General features: G+C 24.7%; 1 protein-coding gene across 1 annotated transcript in view; it reads right to left on the bottom strand.

Annotated features, from left to right (window-relative positions):
* LOC129606301 (uncharacterized protein DDB_G0286591) overlaps positions 1-16,270 on the bottom strand; it is an 82,772-nt gene that overhangs the window by 14,265 nt on the left and 52,237 nt on the right. The window contains exons 6-7 of the mRNA XM_055516557.1: positions 15,354-15,455; positions 10,916-11,085 (exon numbers count right to left, since the gene is read on the bottom strand). Of these exons, the coding sequence (XP_055372532.1) occupies positions 10,916-11,085; positions 15,354-15,455 (272 nt within the window). The remainder of the gene's footprint in view (positions 1-10,915; positions 11,086-15,353; positions 15,456-16,270) is intronic.

Here is a 16,270-nt window from a genome sequence, read left to right on the forward strand (position 1 = left end):
TAAAAAATTTTTGTATATAAAAAAATTTATTTGAAAATTTTTATTTTAATTTGGAATTTTTAAAAATATTTAAAATAACAAGTTTAATAGTAAAAAATTTTAAAAAATAATTAAAAAAGTAATTATTGGATAAGATTTTTTTTAAAAAATATTCAAGAGAATTTAAAAAAAATAAAATGATTATATTATACGTCTATATTATATACGTTTATGTAAATATAATACTATTACAGTCAACCACGCTTAAGTGCCAACCAAGTTTAAGTGAGTTTTTCTTTCGCTTAAGTAATTTTTCCTTAAAAGTTCACTCAAATGAATCCGTTTATTAATTAATGTAATAAACGAATTTATTAGCGGAGAACGTAAACGTGGTTCATTGTATAGTTGTGGTATTAATAAATATGAAGAACTCAAGAGTCAATCAGTGTAATATCGGCCTCTATATTGTTATTATGTTGAAATAAGTTGAAAAAATTGTAAAAAAGTTTATACCATAATTAAGAGATTTTTGATTCATATAGGTATTGCCAAAAAAATTAACAATATTTAGAGTTGATAAACAAAACATTTTTTTTTTTGTTTTCAAAATCACAATGTTACAATATTTGTCAACCGGAAAGTCTTATAAATAAAACACAATTTGCAATGGGACTATTATAAGTATCGATTCACTAAGTGATATAGAAATAGTTATCGTAGAAAGATCAATATTATTTATTGAAACCACAAATCCACTCATTCAATTTTTGAAACTTTTACGATAAATATCACTTATATAACTTAATGATTTGATACTCAGAATAAGCCTCAATAAGTCATTTTTAATATTTAAAAGTTACTTATACGAGTACACTAACTGACTTTTTTGAGCCATTCTATAGTTATTTATGCATGACATACAAATAGTATTTGAATATTAGTAATTGAAAAAGAGTAAATAAAAGAAGTTGATTAGAGAAAACCAGATTTTACAAAGAAAAAAAAGAACAAGTAGAAAAACAAAAGCTTCCGAATCTGAATTAACAATTATTTAATTGAATTACAAATACTTATGTAATTTTCGTGACATCAAAATTGTTTGAGAAACCTATACTTTTTTTTCTAAATTCTGGTATAGTTTTACCATATAATTTAGTTGGCAATTTAAGACAAATTGCCGGTAATTTAAATTTTTTAATATATGTAATTAATCAGCAATGTTACATATTATGTTATACATATTTTATTTCTTAATATATCATAAATCTTATGACGTTTTTTAATAGTTATACTGCGCTTTTTGGCGCTTTCCTTAATGCTTGATCTAAGCAACAGCTGTCTTATATATTCAGTATGTAATACATGTCGAGCTATAACACGCGTTACTTTGTATTTTAAGAGAAATTTATTGTCAACTTTAAAAAATTTATTTTCTTTTACAGTTCTGACTTACTGTCCGCCGTACGCGTTTTTTTTAAATGGCCACCATACTATTTGGATATATGAAATGCCCACTTTGCATATATGGTAGATCTGGCGCTTAAAATTGAGATATTGCAATTCAGTTTGTAATTGCTTACTGTCATACGAGGCATGAAAATATATTGAATTACATAATTATATTACTTAGAAAAATGTATTATATATATGTTTATAGGTAGAGATTCTCAAGAAGAAAAAGAGACTTCTCTAATAGCTCTCATAGCATATAGGCAGAAATTATTTTCTACAACATTTTTATGGAAAATTATTTTGAGATGTAGTTTAATTTGATATGTTAAACTTCTTATATATATATATATATATATATATACATATAAATGCGCCTCTTAGTTTGTGGTTTTCGCATTATATAATTCAAAACCAAATTACATTTTAAAAAATTTTAACTATAAAACAGGATTAGAGTGTTAGTATGGACTCTCCTCAATTTAGTTCAACAGAAATATTGTCTTTGGTAAGATCTACTTGACAGTAAAATTTATCTTTAGGAGTGTCCTAGAAAGGTAGAAAGTTTTCTATCTTGAAGCATATAATATATAGAAAAGTTTTTGGGAACCGGACAGACAAACGGAAAGAAACTATATTAAGTAATCAAGCACAAAAAAATAGATTTTCAATGTTTAAACGATATTATAAATATTGAAATAGAATGTGTAATTATAAAAAACAGTTGTTTAATTTGCTTACGAAATATATATTTAGAAAATAAAATACACACACACATCGTGCATAAATACATGCAGACATAAATTTACCAATAATATATAATAAAATATTAAGAAAAATATTAAAATTTTAATAAAATATTTTTATATTTTGTGATCATTTAATACTCTAAAGCCGTAACTTTCAAAATTCATTAATATTGTATATCGCTATGCAACAATACTTAATTAAGATGTTACAAACTACCGAATTGTGAGTAAATAACACTATATTTTCATAGCTCTATTGAAATAACAGTTTCATAAAGCCCCTCTTCCGTAGCTAAAAATAGTAAAAATCATATCTATTTAAATTTATTCAGTAACTGCTGAATTACTCATCTGGTATTCATGAAATTTTAGAAAATTTTGTAATGTATGTAAATTATTATTGTCATTATAATTAAGTAATACGGCATTAATATAAAAATCAACAATAATTATGAATTACTGAATTATGTATTATTACCGTATTACTGCATATATGAATATATACTTATAAGTTCCGATTGTTTAAATGTTTAGAGCAGCACAAAATTGTTATAGTTTGAAAGTTATGGCTTACTATAAAAAAATAGAAAAGATTTATACAAAACATTTAAAGTAAAACATTACAACTACAAATTAAAAATAATAAATATAAAAATTTATACAATAAATGAAATTAATTAAAATCTTGAAAAAGTTTTAAAAAACTAATAGAATATTTAAAGAGAAATGTTTAAAATATTAAATTAATAATAAAATGAATTTTATTATATAAAATGGTTAATAAATTGAAAGTAGTATAATGAAAATAATTGAAAAATTTTGAATAAAACTCAATATATGTATAAATATTAACTATATATCTACTTAATTCGCAGTGTTTCTAACTTCAAAATTACAAAAATATTGTACTGACATACAATTCAGCAATTCTTACTCATAAACTGAATTGTGTCATGTTCCTGTAATATTGAAGTTACGGTGTTTATATTTATTTAATACTTTTATATACAGGAGTTTCGTATAAGGCGGCAAATAATTTTAGGAATGATTCTTTCATCAAAGTGCAGCAAAAAATTCTATGGGTGGGGGGTCTCAAATTAAATTAATCGTAGCTCCAGAAATAAAGAACAATCAAACGTCTGTAATACAAGCTCATAATGATAACTCTATGTTGTATGGTTTCGAAGTTGTAAGCATTTATTTATATGTAGGAAAAGTCCGGTACCTTTTTTTCAACAGACTGTAGCTCGAAACAAGTATATCAGCACTCCATCCATACAATTTTTTGCTGGAAATTGATCAAAGAATCTTCCCTGAAATTATTTGTCACGCCCTGCATACGGCTATTTCTTTTGCCTAACTCAGCAATACATATGTACGAAAGCTTTGTTTGCAGATAAATACGTAAATGCGAATCCGAGATACATATATTCGGTATTATTAATTAAAATGATCTCGACGTAAGATTTCCATTTCCGTAGATGCCTGCCAGTACTTTTTTTTGTGGTTGGTTATGTTGAATATTTATTACTACATATGTACTTTATCCTTGACTTTCAAAATACAATAATACGCAATTAATACACAATTCAGCAATTCACACTTATCTGCTGAATTATGTGTTAATACCGTATTACTATATTATAGAAGCCTAGGTATGCAATATGCACCTAAGTAATTATAATATAAACATATTTCTTTTACATTTACAATTATTTGTAATTTTTTTTATTTGTAATATTTCACTTATTATATTTTTATACTTATAAAATATTTTATATATTCGAAAAGGAGACATATTAAATTATTAATTACGGTACAATTCAATTTGTACATAGATAGTTCAATATTAGCTAAATTGTGTTCAAATTCAATATAAAATAAAAATTCATTTTTCAGCATCACAATATGTCATCGTAAATCTTAGAGTTCAGAGTATATTCTTAAAAGTCTCTTAGAGCAAAATAAACCTTAGAGTTCGATTATTAAGTTGAATAATAATAAAAAATTCGTATATATTTAACGGATTTATAAATTTATATTTATTTTTGTTATTGTCTATACCAGTTAAAAAATTATAACTTCCAAAACACATATATGAATACTGCGTGTATTGGTATACAATTCTGCAATATTAACTTTATATTAATACCGTTTTATTGTGTAGTGTTGGAAGTTAAAAAAAATAATATGCATATTGAAGAATTACGTACGGGTGAAAATATTTCCATATATACAGTAAGGTCTCGCTTTACGCGGTGGATACTTTTATACTGTCTTAAATAAGCTTTAGAAAAGAAATGAGAAAGATTCAGAGTTACGATATTGAGAAAGTAAAAAAATATTCTAATAAAGTTGGGTTAAACCAATGGTTTGTATTGTAGAACTTTTCCCTTAAACAAGTGTAAATACTGCTTCTAAAACTAATCTATGTATACCTACTACACTATTTAAACTACTTTTATTCATACACGAAATTGTGTCATTAAGGATTGCATTTTTTTTCGGATACAGTCTTTGAAATAAAGCAAAAATAAGTTTAAAGAGGTGATAGCGCAATCCTCGATTTTAAGAGTTAAGTGCGTAAGTTAAGCAAAATAATTATATTTTTTAATGACATGGTTAGCTTTCTTTGTTTATAGAAATTTGAAAAAGCTTGTGGTTTCTTAAATATAAGGAGTCAAAATTCAAATTTTACAAATTTCGAGGGGATGGAGGTGGGATGTCGTTTTTCTTCTAATGAACTATTTATTAGAGTCTTGAAGCTGTTGAAATGTCAGACTTTTACAACCTGTGGTCTAGAATAAAAACGACATCCAAAATTTTGAAAAAAACGGATTTTAGATAACGGGAAATTTTAACGGCAATTTTGTATTTTTAAAGTTTAAGTATAGTACGCCGTTGTAGAAGAAGGGAGCCACTTTAGAGAAATGCTTACGGTTTCACTGCAATGGTTAAAAAATACCATTTTTAGGGTTTTAGGAGGATATAACTTTTAGAGGGGGGGAGATAGGTAAAAATTTTTCTTCTACGGAAATAAGTTGCTAGTAAAGATCTATGTATATAAAAAATTTCAGCTTTCTATCTTTAAGGGTGTAAAAGTTTTGCAAACATGTCTATGGACAGACAAACGGACGGACGGGCCGACGGACGGATGGTTGGACAGCGTTAAACTAATAAGCACTTTTTTCAAAAATTTTTTGGAAAAGTGCTTAATAAAAAATAGAATTTTATGATACTCATTTTAAACGTTTTTATCTAGAAATAAAAATATTACTGTTTATTACTGGAACGAAAAATTTAAACTTTTCACCTTATTATATAATAAATTTGCGTTAAACCAATGGTTTGTAATGTAGCACTTTTCCCTTCAACAAGTGAAAATACTGTTTTGAAAACAATTTAGCTATTAAAATTACTTTCATATATATACGAATATAAAACAAAAAAATTCAAAGAGGCCTTAACATAACGCTTGAATGTTAAGGGTTAATTGCGTCAGTTAAGAAAATAATTAAATTTTTAATGGCATGTTATTTACCGTTAGCTTTCTGCATTTATCGAAATTTAAAAGAGCTTACAGTTTCTGAAATGTAAGGCTCCAAAAATTCGAGATGCTTAATTTTCGAGAAGCAATAACTCGAAGGTGGAGAAAAATTTTCATCCAACTAAATGACCTATTTATTATTGCCTAAAAGCTCCTAGAAATCCATATTCCTACAGTTTGAGGTCTAGAAGAAAAGCGATATCAAGAGTTTGGTAATTTAAAATGGCATTAAAGTAAATTTAAATATGGCATTCCGCGACAGAAGAAGCTTGCTACTACTGTTCTGCGTTTGCGAAATTTGAAAAATACTTATGGATTCGCTGCGAGAAATAGCGAAAAGATAGCATTTTTAGGGTTTTGGTGGGGCTATAACTTTTAGACGGTGTGAGGTAGGTAAAAATTTTCTTCTACGTAAGTTTCAAGTAAAGATCTATGTTCGTATGAAATTTTAGGTTATTTTTTCATAAGTTTAATAAGCCTGTTACGCAGGAGAAGCGATAACAGGCTTCTTTATTTATAATATTATTCTTTTGTTATATTTTTCTGCAAAATGAATAAAATCAGCAAAGAAAAATAATTCGTACATGAATCATAATAACGCGTATAAAATAAAGTAATATTAAAAAAAAAAGATTTTTTTTTAGTTTAGCTTTACTCATAAACTTAAGTACCTTCGGAATACCAAGAATTCGAACTCTAGCATGATCAATTTGTACGAAATTTTTTGAAACTTTGTACAAAATTTTGTCCAGTTGCTTAAGCTTTAATTTAAGTTATGAAACGTTAAAAAACCTTTAATGGTACAGGAGATATAGCACAAAAATCATTTCTATGTCAAAATTTTAAAAGCCCTAATAAAATGTAAAAAATCAAAAAATTGGTAAAAATTAAAAATCAACTATTTTTAATTTTTATTGATTTTAGGTGCTGTAGTTATATACAACTAGTATTTATCTTTGATCACAATAGCCACTCTAAAAAGCAATTGACATTTTTAATAAGCGTTATTCTGACAAAAAAAAATGAATTTTAAGATTTTTATTGAAATACAAGCCCTTTCAGAAACGTTCCTTGGAAGCTTCTATCTTTTTGGGGAGGGAAGTTATAAAATACGAAAAAATGGCCTCTTAGTAATAGAATATGAAATTTTAATATTACAGTTAATTTTTTTTAATAAAATGTACTCCTTACACATATACACACATATACATTAATAAAGCGTAACATTTTTTATTAAAAACATTTTAAAACGAGAAAAAAAATAGAGTTGATCTTGCCAACTCTGTGATACCCGTACGAATTTGTTATCCTATGTGCGAATAACTAATGTGCCATATTAATTTATGCAAAATTTCAGTACTATGTGTTTTTCAAAATACTGATACCAAACTACTATTGAAGTTGTATGGCAGCTACCAGAAAGAGCCAAGAAATTTTAGCAAATTTTATCAAGCACATCGGCCCTACTAATATATTCACTTGTGTGAAATTTCAATATCACAGTTTTTATAGTTTCTGAGATATAGCCAAATAACTTTTGTATATCTCAAATAATGGCCCTATTAATATATTCGTTTGTGTGAAATTTACATACCAAAGCTTTTATAGTTTCTGAAATATAGTCAAATAACTTGTGAAGTTGCATGGCAGGTACCAGAAGGAGCCAAGAAATTTCATCGACTTTTATAAGACTTATTGGCCGTACTAATATATTCGTTTGTGTGAAATTTCAATACCACAACTTCTATAGTTTCTGGGATATAGCCAAATAAATTTTGAAGTTGTATGGCAGCTACCCGAACCGGTACCCCGATCATGTCCAATTTAAATAGGGTTTTGACACTTACTACAATAAATCATTTGTGAAAATTTGATGAACTTAGCTCAATTAGTTTTTAAGTTATCGTTGGGACGGACGGGCGGACGGACAGACAAAGCTAAATCAACTCAGAATTTGACGCTGATCAAAAACATACACTTCAGTCTATATCTAACACTCTTATTTCTTAGCGTTACAAACGGTAAGGCAAATTTAGTATACCCTTCGAACATACGTTCGTACGGGTATAATGACTTCAGGTTAGGTTTTGAATATATCCTAATTCCAGTTTATATTATTGGTTTTATATATTGAAAATTTATGCGAACATATACATATGTATATTTATACGAATGCGTTCGAAATTAATAAATCGCTTACTTTGGTGATATCGCTTTGCGTATTTTTGAGTTACACTTAAGCTTGTTCTTTATTGTATACGCAGTTTTCAAATTCAAGCTGAATTTAATTGTATTTATGTATGTATAAGTTGAATTAAATTTAAAAATCATGTTATTACTATGTATGTAAAATTTATTAGAAGCATTTAAATGTTAATTTTTGAATATATATGAAGCTAACAATAGATTTATAGGTATTCGTAACTTGAAAATTGCAAAAATACTACATTGACATACAATTCAGCAGTTATAATTAATTATAAGTGCTGAAATGCATGATTAATAATCTGCTTATTATTGCAACTTGATAGTCAGGATAGTTTTAGTGACTTCAGAATTGCTATAATACTCTATTGGTACACAATTCAGTAATTACAACAAAAAGAAGTTGAATTTTGTATCAATGTTGTATTACTGCAATTTTGAAGTCATTTTTACAATTAATTTTTCAGTTGTTCTTTTTTTTTTGTTTCTATATAAGTAATTTTAGTATAATTTATATTTTTATTTATTTAACATAAACACATATATACATTATATAATATATAATATATAATAAAACTGATTATTGAAGATAAAATTAATAGAATATTATAATTAATTAAAAAAGAATATTAAAAATTTGAATTGCTTATTTGAAAAGTTAAAAATTTAATTAAAAACATAAAAAATACATAAAAAATTTTTAGTTTTTTTTTCGTTTAATTATTTTTTTTTTTTATTTTCTTAATAATATCAAAAATATTTAAATTAGAATTAAAAAAATTTTAGTAAAAAAACTCATTTTTTTTTTAATATAATTTGTTAATAAAATTGTTGAATTATACAAAAATAGAGAGAGTAATAAATATAAATTTCAAAAATGGAAAAGAAAAGTAATTTTAAGAAATGTATCTATATATATATATATAATGAGATTTGATAAAATTGAGAACTCGTAAAATAATGAGACGTCTTTTTATATGCCCTTAATTTTATTTAAATTTAAACTGTATAACTGTATATTTTATTTTTAATTGCATATATTAATATATATAAAGTTGTAATTACGTATTATAACAATTATCACTATTTGTGACTTCAAAATACATATTCGTGGTGTCAATACGGCATAAATACATAATTCAACCATTAGAACACATAAACTGAGTTTAATATAAATATTATATTACTGCAATTTGGAAATTAGGTTATTTATATTTTAAATTCGATAATTTGTTTTTCCAGCAAAATTTTAATGAACGAAAGAGTATCGTAGAAGCCAATTATGCCAATTATATCCAAATAGTTACAAAATGTTATACTACTTTTTTAATTCAGAATTTCATAATTTTAAAGGTGAAAGTGCAAATGCAATATTATAGCCAATTTAAATGACTCGCTCCGTGCCATAATAGAAAAAAATTAAAGATACTAAATATTTTGAAAAAAATTTATAACGTTATATACAGAATGTTTCGTATCTAAGTGCATGCAATGGGTCATTAGTTTTTGCAAATTTGAGAGAAACTTAGTTTGCAAAGTTAAACATTTACATAACAGAAGAGACATATTATTTTTGAACACTTCTTACATATCTTCTTAAGGTATTGAAGAAATAAAAAATTTATACAAAAAAAAACATTTGCAGTATTTTATTTTTCTCAATGAGCTATTGAAAAAATTTTAAGAAATAGAAAGATGAATCATATATAAACTTAATTAACTAAAGCTTAGTTAACAGAATTACCAATTAAAGTAAAATCATAGAAATTGTTAATTTAATTAGAGAAAATTAGAGAAATTTCAAATTTTTAGGACTTTAAAATTATGTGATTGTCTGGAATCTGAACAGCTTCGCTTGTTCTGAGATTTTTAAATTTTATTTGATAATGCATTTTTCTGGCACATACTTAAAATTTTAAATAATAAAAAAAAACAGACTTTTTTTTAAGAGTGACTTTAACTCGAGAACTGTTGTGCTGTGAACATCAATTCTAACCAAATATTTTTTTTATTCATCTATCTATACAATGATGTATAATAGCGCACTTACATATGGAACATCCTGTATAAACTCCGATATGGAACCGACGATAATTATTTTTGACTCAAAAACTAGAGTAGAACAGGTTTTTTTCTATAAAATTCAGCAGTTACAATTCAGAAGCCTCGTTGTATATTAATAGCGTATTACTACAATGCTGATTTCTGGTCTTTGAAAAAACAGAAATTAAAAACAGATTCAGCAATATAACAATATAAGTTAAATTTATTCAAAAAACGGGTGTTAAGTGAAGTCATTTTAAATATACAGAATTTCAAATGTGATATTGTATGGAAATCAAAATAATTATTATTATTTAATTGATAAAGTTTAAATTTAAAAAAATTAGTGCATATAAGTATGATAAGATTACGAAACATAAAAGATATTTTTACTCTAATGTCTCATTATATATAATTGAGAAAAAAAAAATATTGAAAAACTGATGTTATATTTTAAATTTAAATATACATAATACCATATGTATTTTTAAATAGGAAGGGAAATTTAGCCTCGGTTGGCGTAAATATAAAAATTATTTTCAAATTACTTTTTTTTCAGTATAATAAATATCGTAACTTTAAAATTACACAATAATACTGTATTGCTATACCATTCAGAAATTAAAACTCATAGGCTGAATTGTATATTAATACAGCGTTACTGCCACACAGTTCAGCAATTAACATTCATAAGACAATTTGCACATCAATATAGTATTATATCGAATTTTTGAAGTCAAAAATATTAATTTACTGATTAAAGGAAAATTTTTAAATATTTTGTTATTTACGCCAACATTGTGCTTAATTTTTCTTGTTAATATCTCAAAATTTCTGGTAGGTTTTTGTTTTATGTGTATATATATATGTATAAAATAGATCTATACATACATACATAGTTCGTAAAATATAATAATTGAACGATGAATATGATGAAACGTACCCAAATGTTGGACCACTATCTGATACAGATGATGATAATGCAGCAGCTGCCGTAGATCTTTGTGGTCTTCTTTTATAAAATTCAATTTCGTCAACTGTCCAAACGGCACCTTTAACATTTTCAACCCTCATAAAACATTTGTGAAGTGATAAATTGTGTCGTACTGCATTCTAGGGTTAATTTATATTTTTTTTTGTTTTTGTTTTTTTTTTTGGTTTTGTATAATTCAAAAAAATAATTTATTTAATTTTTATTTTAACTGTATTCAGTTTTTTTTTTTCCATAGGTTGAAATATATGTAGATATAGAAAAAAGTTATGATGTTATCTCCCCTGACATTAAAATCGTAGTAATTTATTTTTAATTGATTCAGCGATTGGAATGTGAGAGGCTGAATTAAGTATATAGTTATATTGTATTACTGCAACTATAAAATGTCAGGGATATTGTTGATAAATTTTATCTTTTTTAATAATTATTTTGCAATTTCTCATAGAAATTTGTTTTCTTTTCATTATTTTTTATATATTACATATATACAACAATTTTTAACTGGATTTACATACGTACACAGTATATTTAATTTTACATATATATGTATATATATATATACATTGTTATATACAAGATTATTGATAAAAATTCAATAAAATATACGTTGACATATCTTTACTTCCAAAATGCAGCAATACGGTATGAATTCACAATTCAGCTTATAAGTGTGAATTGCTGAATTGTATATCAATAGCGTATTATTGCATTTTGGAAGTCAAGAATAATATTTTTATACACGCAAAATATAAATGCACATATTTCTGTTACTCGAATCGCAATAATAGCAAATGGTACACGAAAAAGTTATTATGATATAAATAATCGCACTTTGTTTGGGATAAAAACGGTATAGCTGGTATACGCAGTTTTGCTGCAACTTGAATGTAATAGAATATAATCCTATCTGCTTGCTGAGAGAGTGCTAATATATGTATATACAACAACATTTTATTCAATTTTCAAAATATTTTATTTGTAATAATATAAAATCGATTAAAACAGACACATTAAAATTGAATTTTAGACGAGATGACTTAAATCATATAAATTGTATATAACATTAAAAATCACCGTGATCTAGTAATATTTAAATCATATAAGAATTTTTGTGTACTAAAACCGACCTATACTGCCAATTTGAAGTCAAGGTGTATTACTACACAATTCAACTATATATCGAGAAGTTAATGCTACAACGGGATAACTCGAATATTTTATATTTTTTGATATTAACCTACGCGTTATAAGGTATACAATCACATATACCATTAGTTAGAGGGTCAAAAATTAGTATAACATTTATTCTGGATTAGGTGAATTAATTAATTATTTAGATTGCGATTTACTCAAGTGTTTCCGAGTTACACGGACTTTAACGAATTTTCACGAAACTTCTACTTGTTCAAGTATTTTGTACCTAGTCCAAATTTTACCCATTTTTGACCCTCTAACTAATAGTATATTGTGTTGTATACCTTTCTGAATCACTTTGTGTATATATACATGTGTACATATATATGTATAAAATTTCTTAGCGGAATTCTGTATGAATATACCTTGACTTCCAGAATGCAGTAATACGGTATTAATATACTATTCAGCTTATGATTATAATTTTTGGAAGCCAAGGATAATATTATCGCCATTTTGTTTGTCAAAATATTTTATTTATTCAATGTTTTTCTTTATAGTTTCAAAGAAAAACTTAATAAAAATTTAATTACATACATACATAAATAAATAATAAATGTAAATAAATATTATATACACTTACATATATACTTATACGTATGAGGTATACAAATTATAAAATATTAAATTTAAGTTTTCATAAAAATCAAATTATAAATTATAATAACGTAATCATTGAAATATACATACATAATAATAGCAAAGAATCCCTGATTTCAAAACTACAGTAATATAGTAGTAATATAACACAATTCAGCTTATGAGTTGTAATAATTTCTGAATTGTGTATTAATACAGTATTAGTGTAATTTTGCTATTACGGGATAATTTAAAGTTTATACAAATAACAGAACAAAAAAAATATTTTCTGTTTAATACAATAAGCGGGAAAAGTTACAAAAAACAAAAATGTACATTTTATACCAAAAAAAAAAATTAAAATTTTAATAAAATTCAAAATATCCGCAAAATATAATATTTTTTTTTAGAAAATTCAACAATACATTTTATATTCCTGAATTGTATAAAAATTCATAAATATTTAATTTATTTTACATTTCAATTATGATAATACAAAATAAAGCTTGTTTTCGTATTGCTGAATTTTATATTATATTAATGAATATTAGACGAAATATCTTAAATTTTTTTGAAATTAGTTAGCTATATTACTAACGTATATAGCCAAAATGTATTTTATTAGAAATCATAATATATAAAAATTAACATATTATTGTACAAGATAATAATTAATTTTATATACAAATATCTACTTTTATGTATATATAAATGGGGTTTTAAATTATGTGTATATATATGAACAAAAATCCATTAACAATTCATATGATAAATAATTTATTGCTTAAAATTATAATATTTCAAAATACTAGTAATAAGGGTAATAATGCGCATTTTAGCTTAATATGTGCTTTTATTTGCAGTATTATTAAAATTTTGAAATTACAAATACTCTAATATTGAATTTGTAGTTATTACTACATTACTAAATAATTCAGCTTATAGCTGTTAATTGCTGAATTATGCTGTAATATGATATTATTGTAAATAAAATGCCAAAGATATTATATTGAAAAATTCGTTGAAATAAAATTTTAATTAAAGTGTCTGATTTGTTTTTAAGAGAAACCGATTTTACCATTGTTGTATTATCCAAATGAAGCGATGTAAAAAATTAATATAAGAAGATATAATATAAGGAAGAATCATGAAGAATCTGGAAATTGCGGTAATATAAGGAAGTAATGCTATTAATACACAATTTAGCAATTCACACTTTTAAGCTGAATACTATAGCTTTATAAATACTAGCTCTAAGCTAGCTCTATAAATACACGATACATAATTTGTTAGTTTTCATTGCTCAAATTGTATATTAACATGTTGTTTCTGCAATTTCGAAATTATTATAAAAGCGCGGATTTACATTATGATTTTTTATATATATAGATATTTAGAATGTACAGAAAATAATATAGCAGAAAATTTAAATTCTATTAATTATATAACAGTATAAAAGAGGAATAATTTACAAATAAAAGAAAAATTGTAACAATATTTGATCACAAAGATTAATTATGCATCATTAAGTTCAGTCAAGTTTTTATGCAAATTTTAATAATATATCGCATAACAATGTATTAGCAATTCAGCAATTGTCATTATATAAGCTGAATTATAATAATAAGCTAAAATAATGTATCAGCAATTCAGCATATATATATAATAACTACTGAATTGCTGATAGTAGCTAAGCATAATTGCATTTTTGAAATTATAAACTTACATAATACTTTCTATATTTTATTGTAGGAATGCATTCTAATTTTAATTTATATTGTACTCCTACATTATTATAAACATACTACGAGTATGTAGTATAAAATAAAATATGATAAAAATAAATTAAGAAAAAAAAGTAAAATTTTCTGCTTTTTTTTTGGGAATATAACCTTTGTTTTATCAACCGACCACCATACTTAATTTTAGACTCCGAAAATTTGAAATTTATCAACGTGTTATATCGGATCGAAAATTCAATTAGAATCCGCCATTTTACCAAACACAAATTGAATTGCGTGTATTAGTAGAGTCATACTACGTCAATTTTGAAATTAGGTTATTTTCGATCTTGTGAATGGCAAGTAGCAGTCGGTTATCGTGGTCATTTTGGTACTCTTTGCACTATAATCCTATATTTATACATATAAATTTAATATCCTTTACTTTTTCATTAAATCCGTTTGATATATTAATTATTTTATTTAGGATATAATTGGGACTCTTTCATCGAAATTGTAATAATACTGTATCGATACACAATTCGGAAATTGGCATTCAGCATTTACACTTCGGATGTCGGGGACATACAAATTTGCTGTATCATTGTATTTTTTTTACAATTCAGCTGATGAGTGTTATTTGCTGAATTGTATTATAACACAATATAGAAAATATTTCGTCGGCATAAGTTGATTTCCTTAATTTTAAGAAATAAAAAATTCAAAAAACACATTTTATTATAAAAATATAGGATTTTAATAAAAAAAAAGCAGAAAATTGTAATACAAAAATTAAAAACAAAACTTATATTTTATTGTAATTAACAATTCAAATTATTGCAATCTATTTTTATTATACTATTTTTATTACATATAAGAATTATTTTAGTTACCTTCCATGTGGCTGCATTTCTTCGAAAATAACAAAATGTATTTTGAAACCAATTATAAATTTCATTTAATGTTAATTGTTTGTCTGGTGATTCTATAATAGACTATATTTTTTTATATTTATTAAAAGTTAAAAGAATTAATTAATTAAAATGAAAAAAGAAAAGAAAGAATATAAAAACAATTATTAACATTAAATTGAATTTTCGAATTTAATGGAAAAAATAAAATAAAAGCTTTTCAATTGGTCTAATCCGACTAAATTATATACTTGCCAATCTGAGCATAAATACTTATGTTTAAAATATTTAGAATAAAATTGTCATGGTTACTGAAACCCGTTTCAAACTATTCCATGAAAACTTCACGGATATGTCTGACGTATAATTGGACACGTGACTGCCAAATTTCATGCGGCTAGTTTTATTTTTTTTTTCAAATATTTTGATATTAGCATTTTGAGTTGTATTACAGCCCGAACTGCCATAGTTTAATTACAATAGAATTGGTCCAATTACAATAGAGTGGCGGAAAATTAAATAATTTGTTAAAGTTTGGTGTTTGGCGGACGGACAAATCTAAATCAACGTAAAATTTTACGCTGAGTAAAAATTTAATATATCCTTTATAAAGGTGCATTGTATAAAAACTATACAATGTTGATTTTGCAAAATTGAAATTATACGGTATATTAAACATATAATTCAGTTTATGAGTTGTAATTGCTGAATCGTGTAACAATAATGTATTACTGAATTTCTTAAGCCGCGAAAAAAATTCCACTTTTTCTAGTTTGTCGTTTTTTTGTAGTTCATATTTTAAATATTTTTTTTTTACTTCAGTAACGCAACATATACGTTTATTGATTATGAAAATTTCATATTGATATTTTAAGAGTTCAAAGATCCCGTCCCATTAA

The sequence above is a fragment of the Condylostylus longicornis genome, unplaced genomic scaffold (genome assembly GCF_029603195.1).
Source record: "Condylostylus longicornis isolate FDR11 unplaced genomic scaffold, ASM2960319v2 ptg000003l, whole genome shotgun sequence".
In the NCBI taxonomy this organism is placed as follows: Eukaryota; Metazoa; Arthropoda; class Insecta; order Diptera; family Dolichopodidae; genus Condylostylus; species Condylostylus longicornis.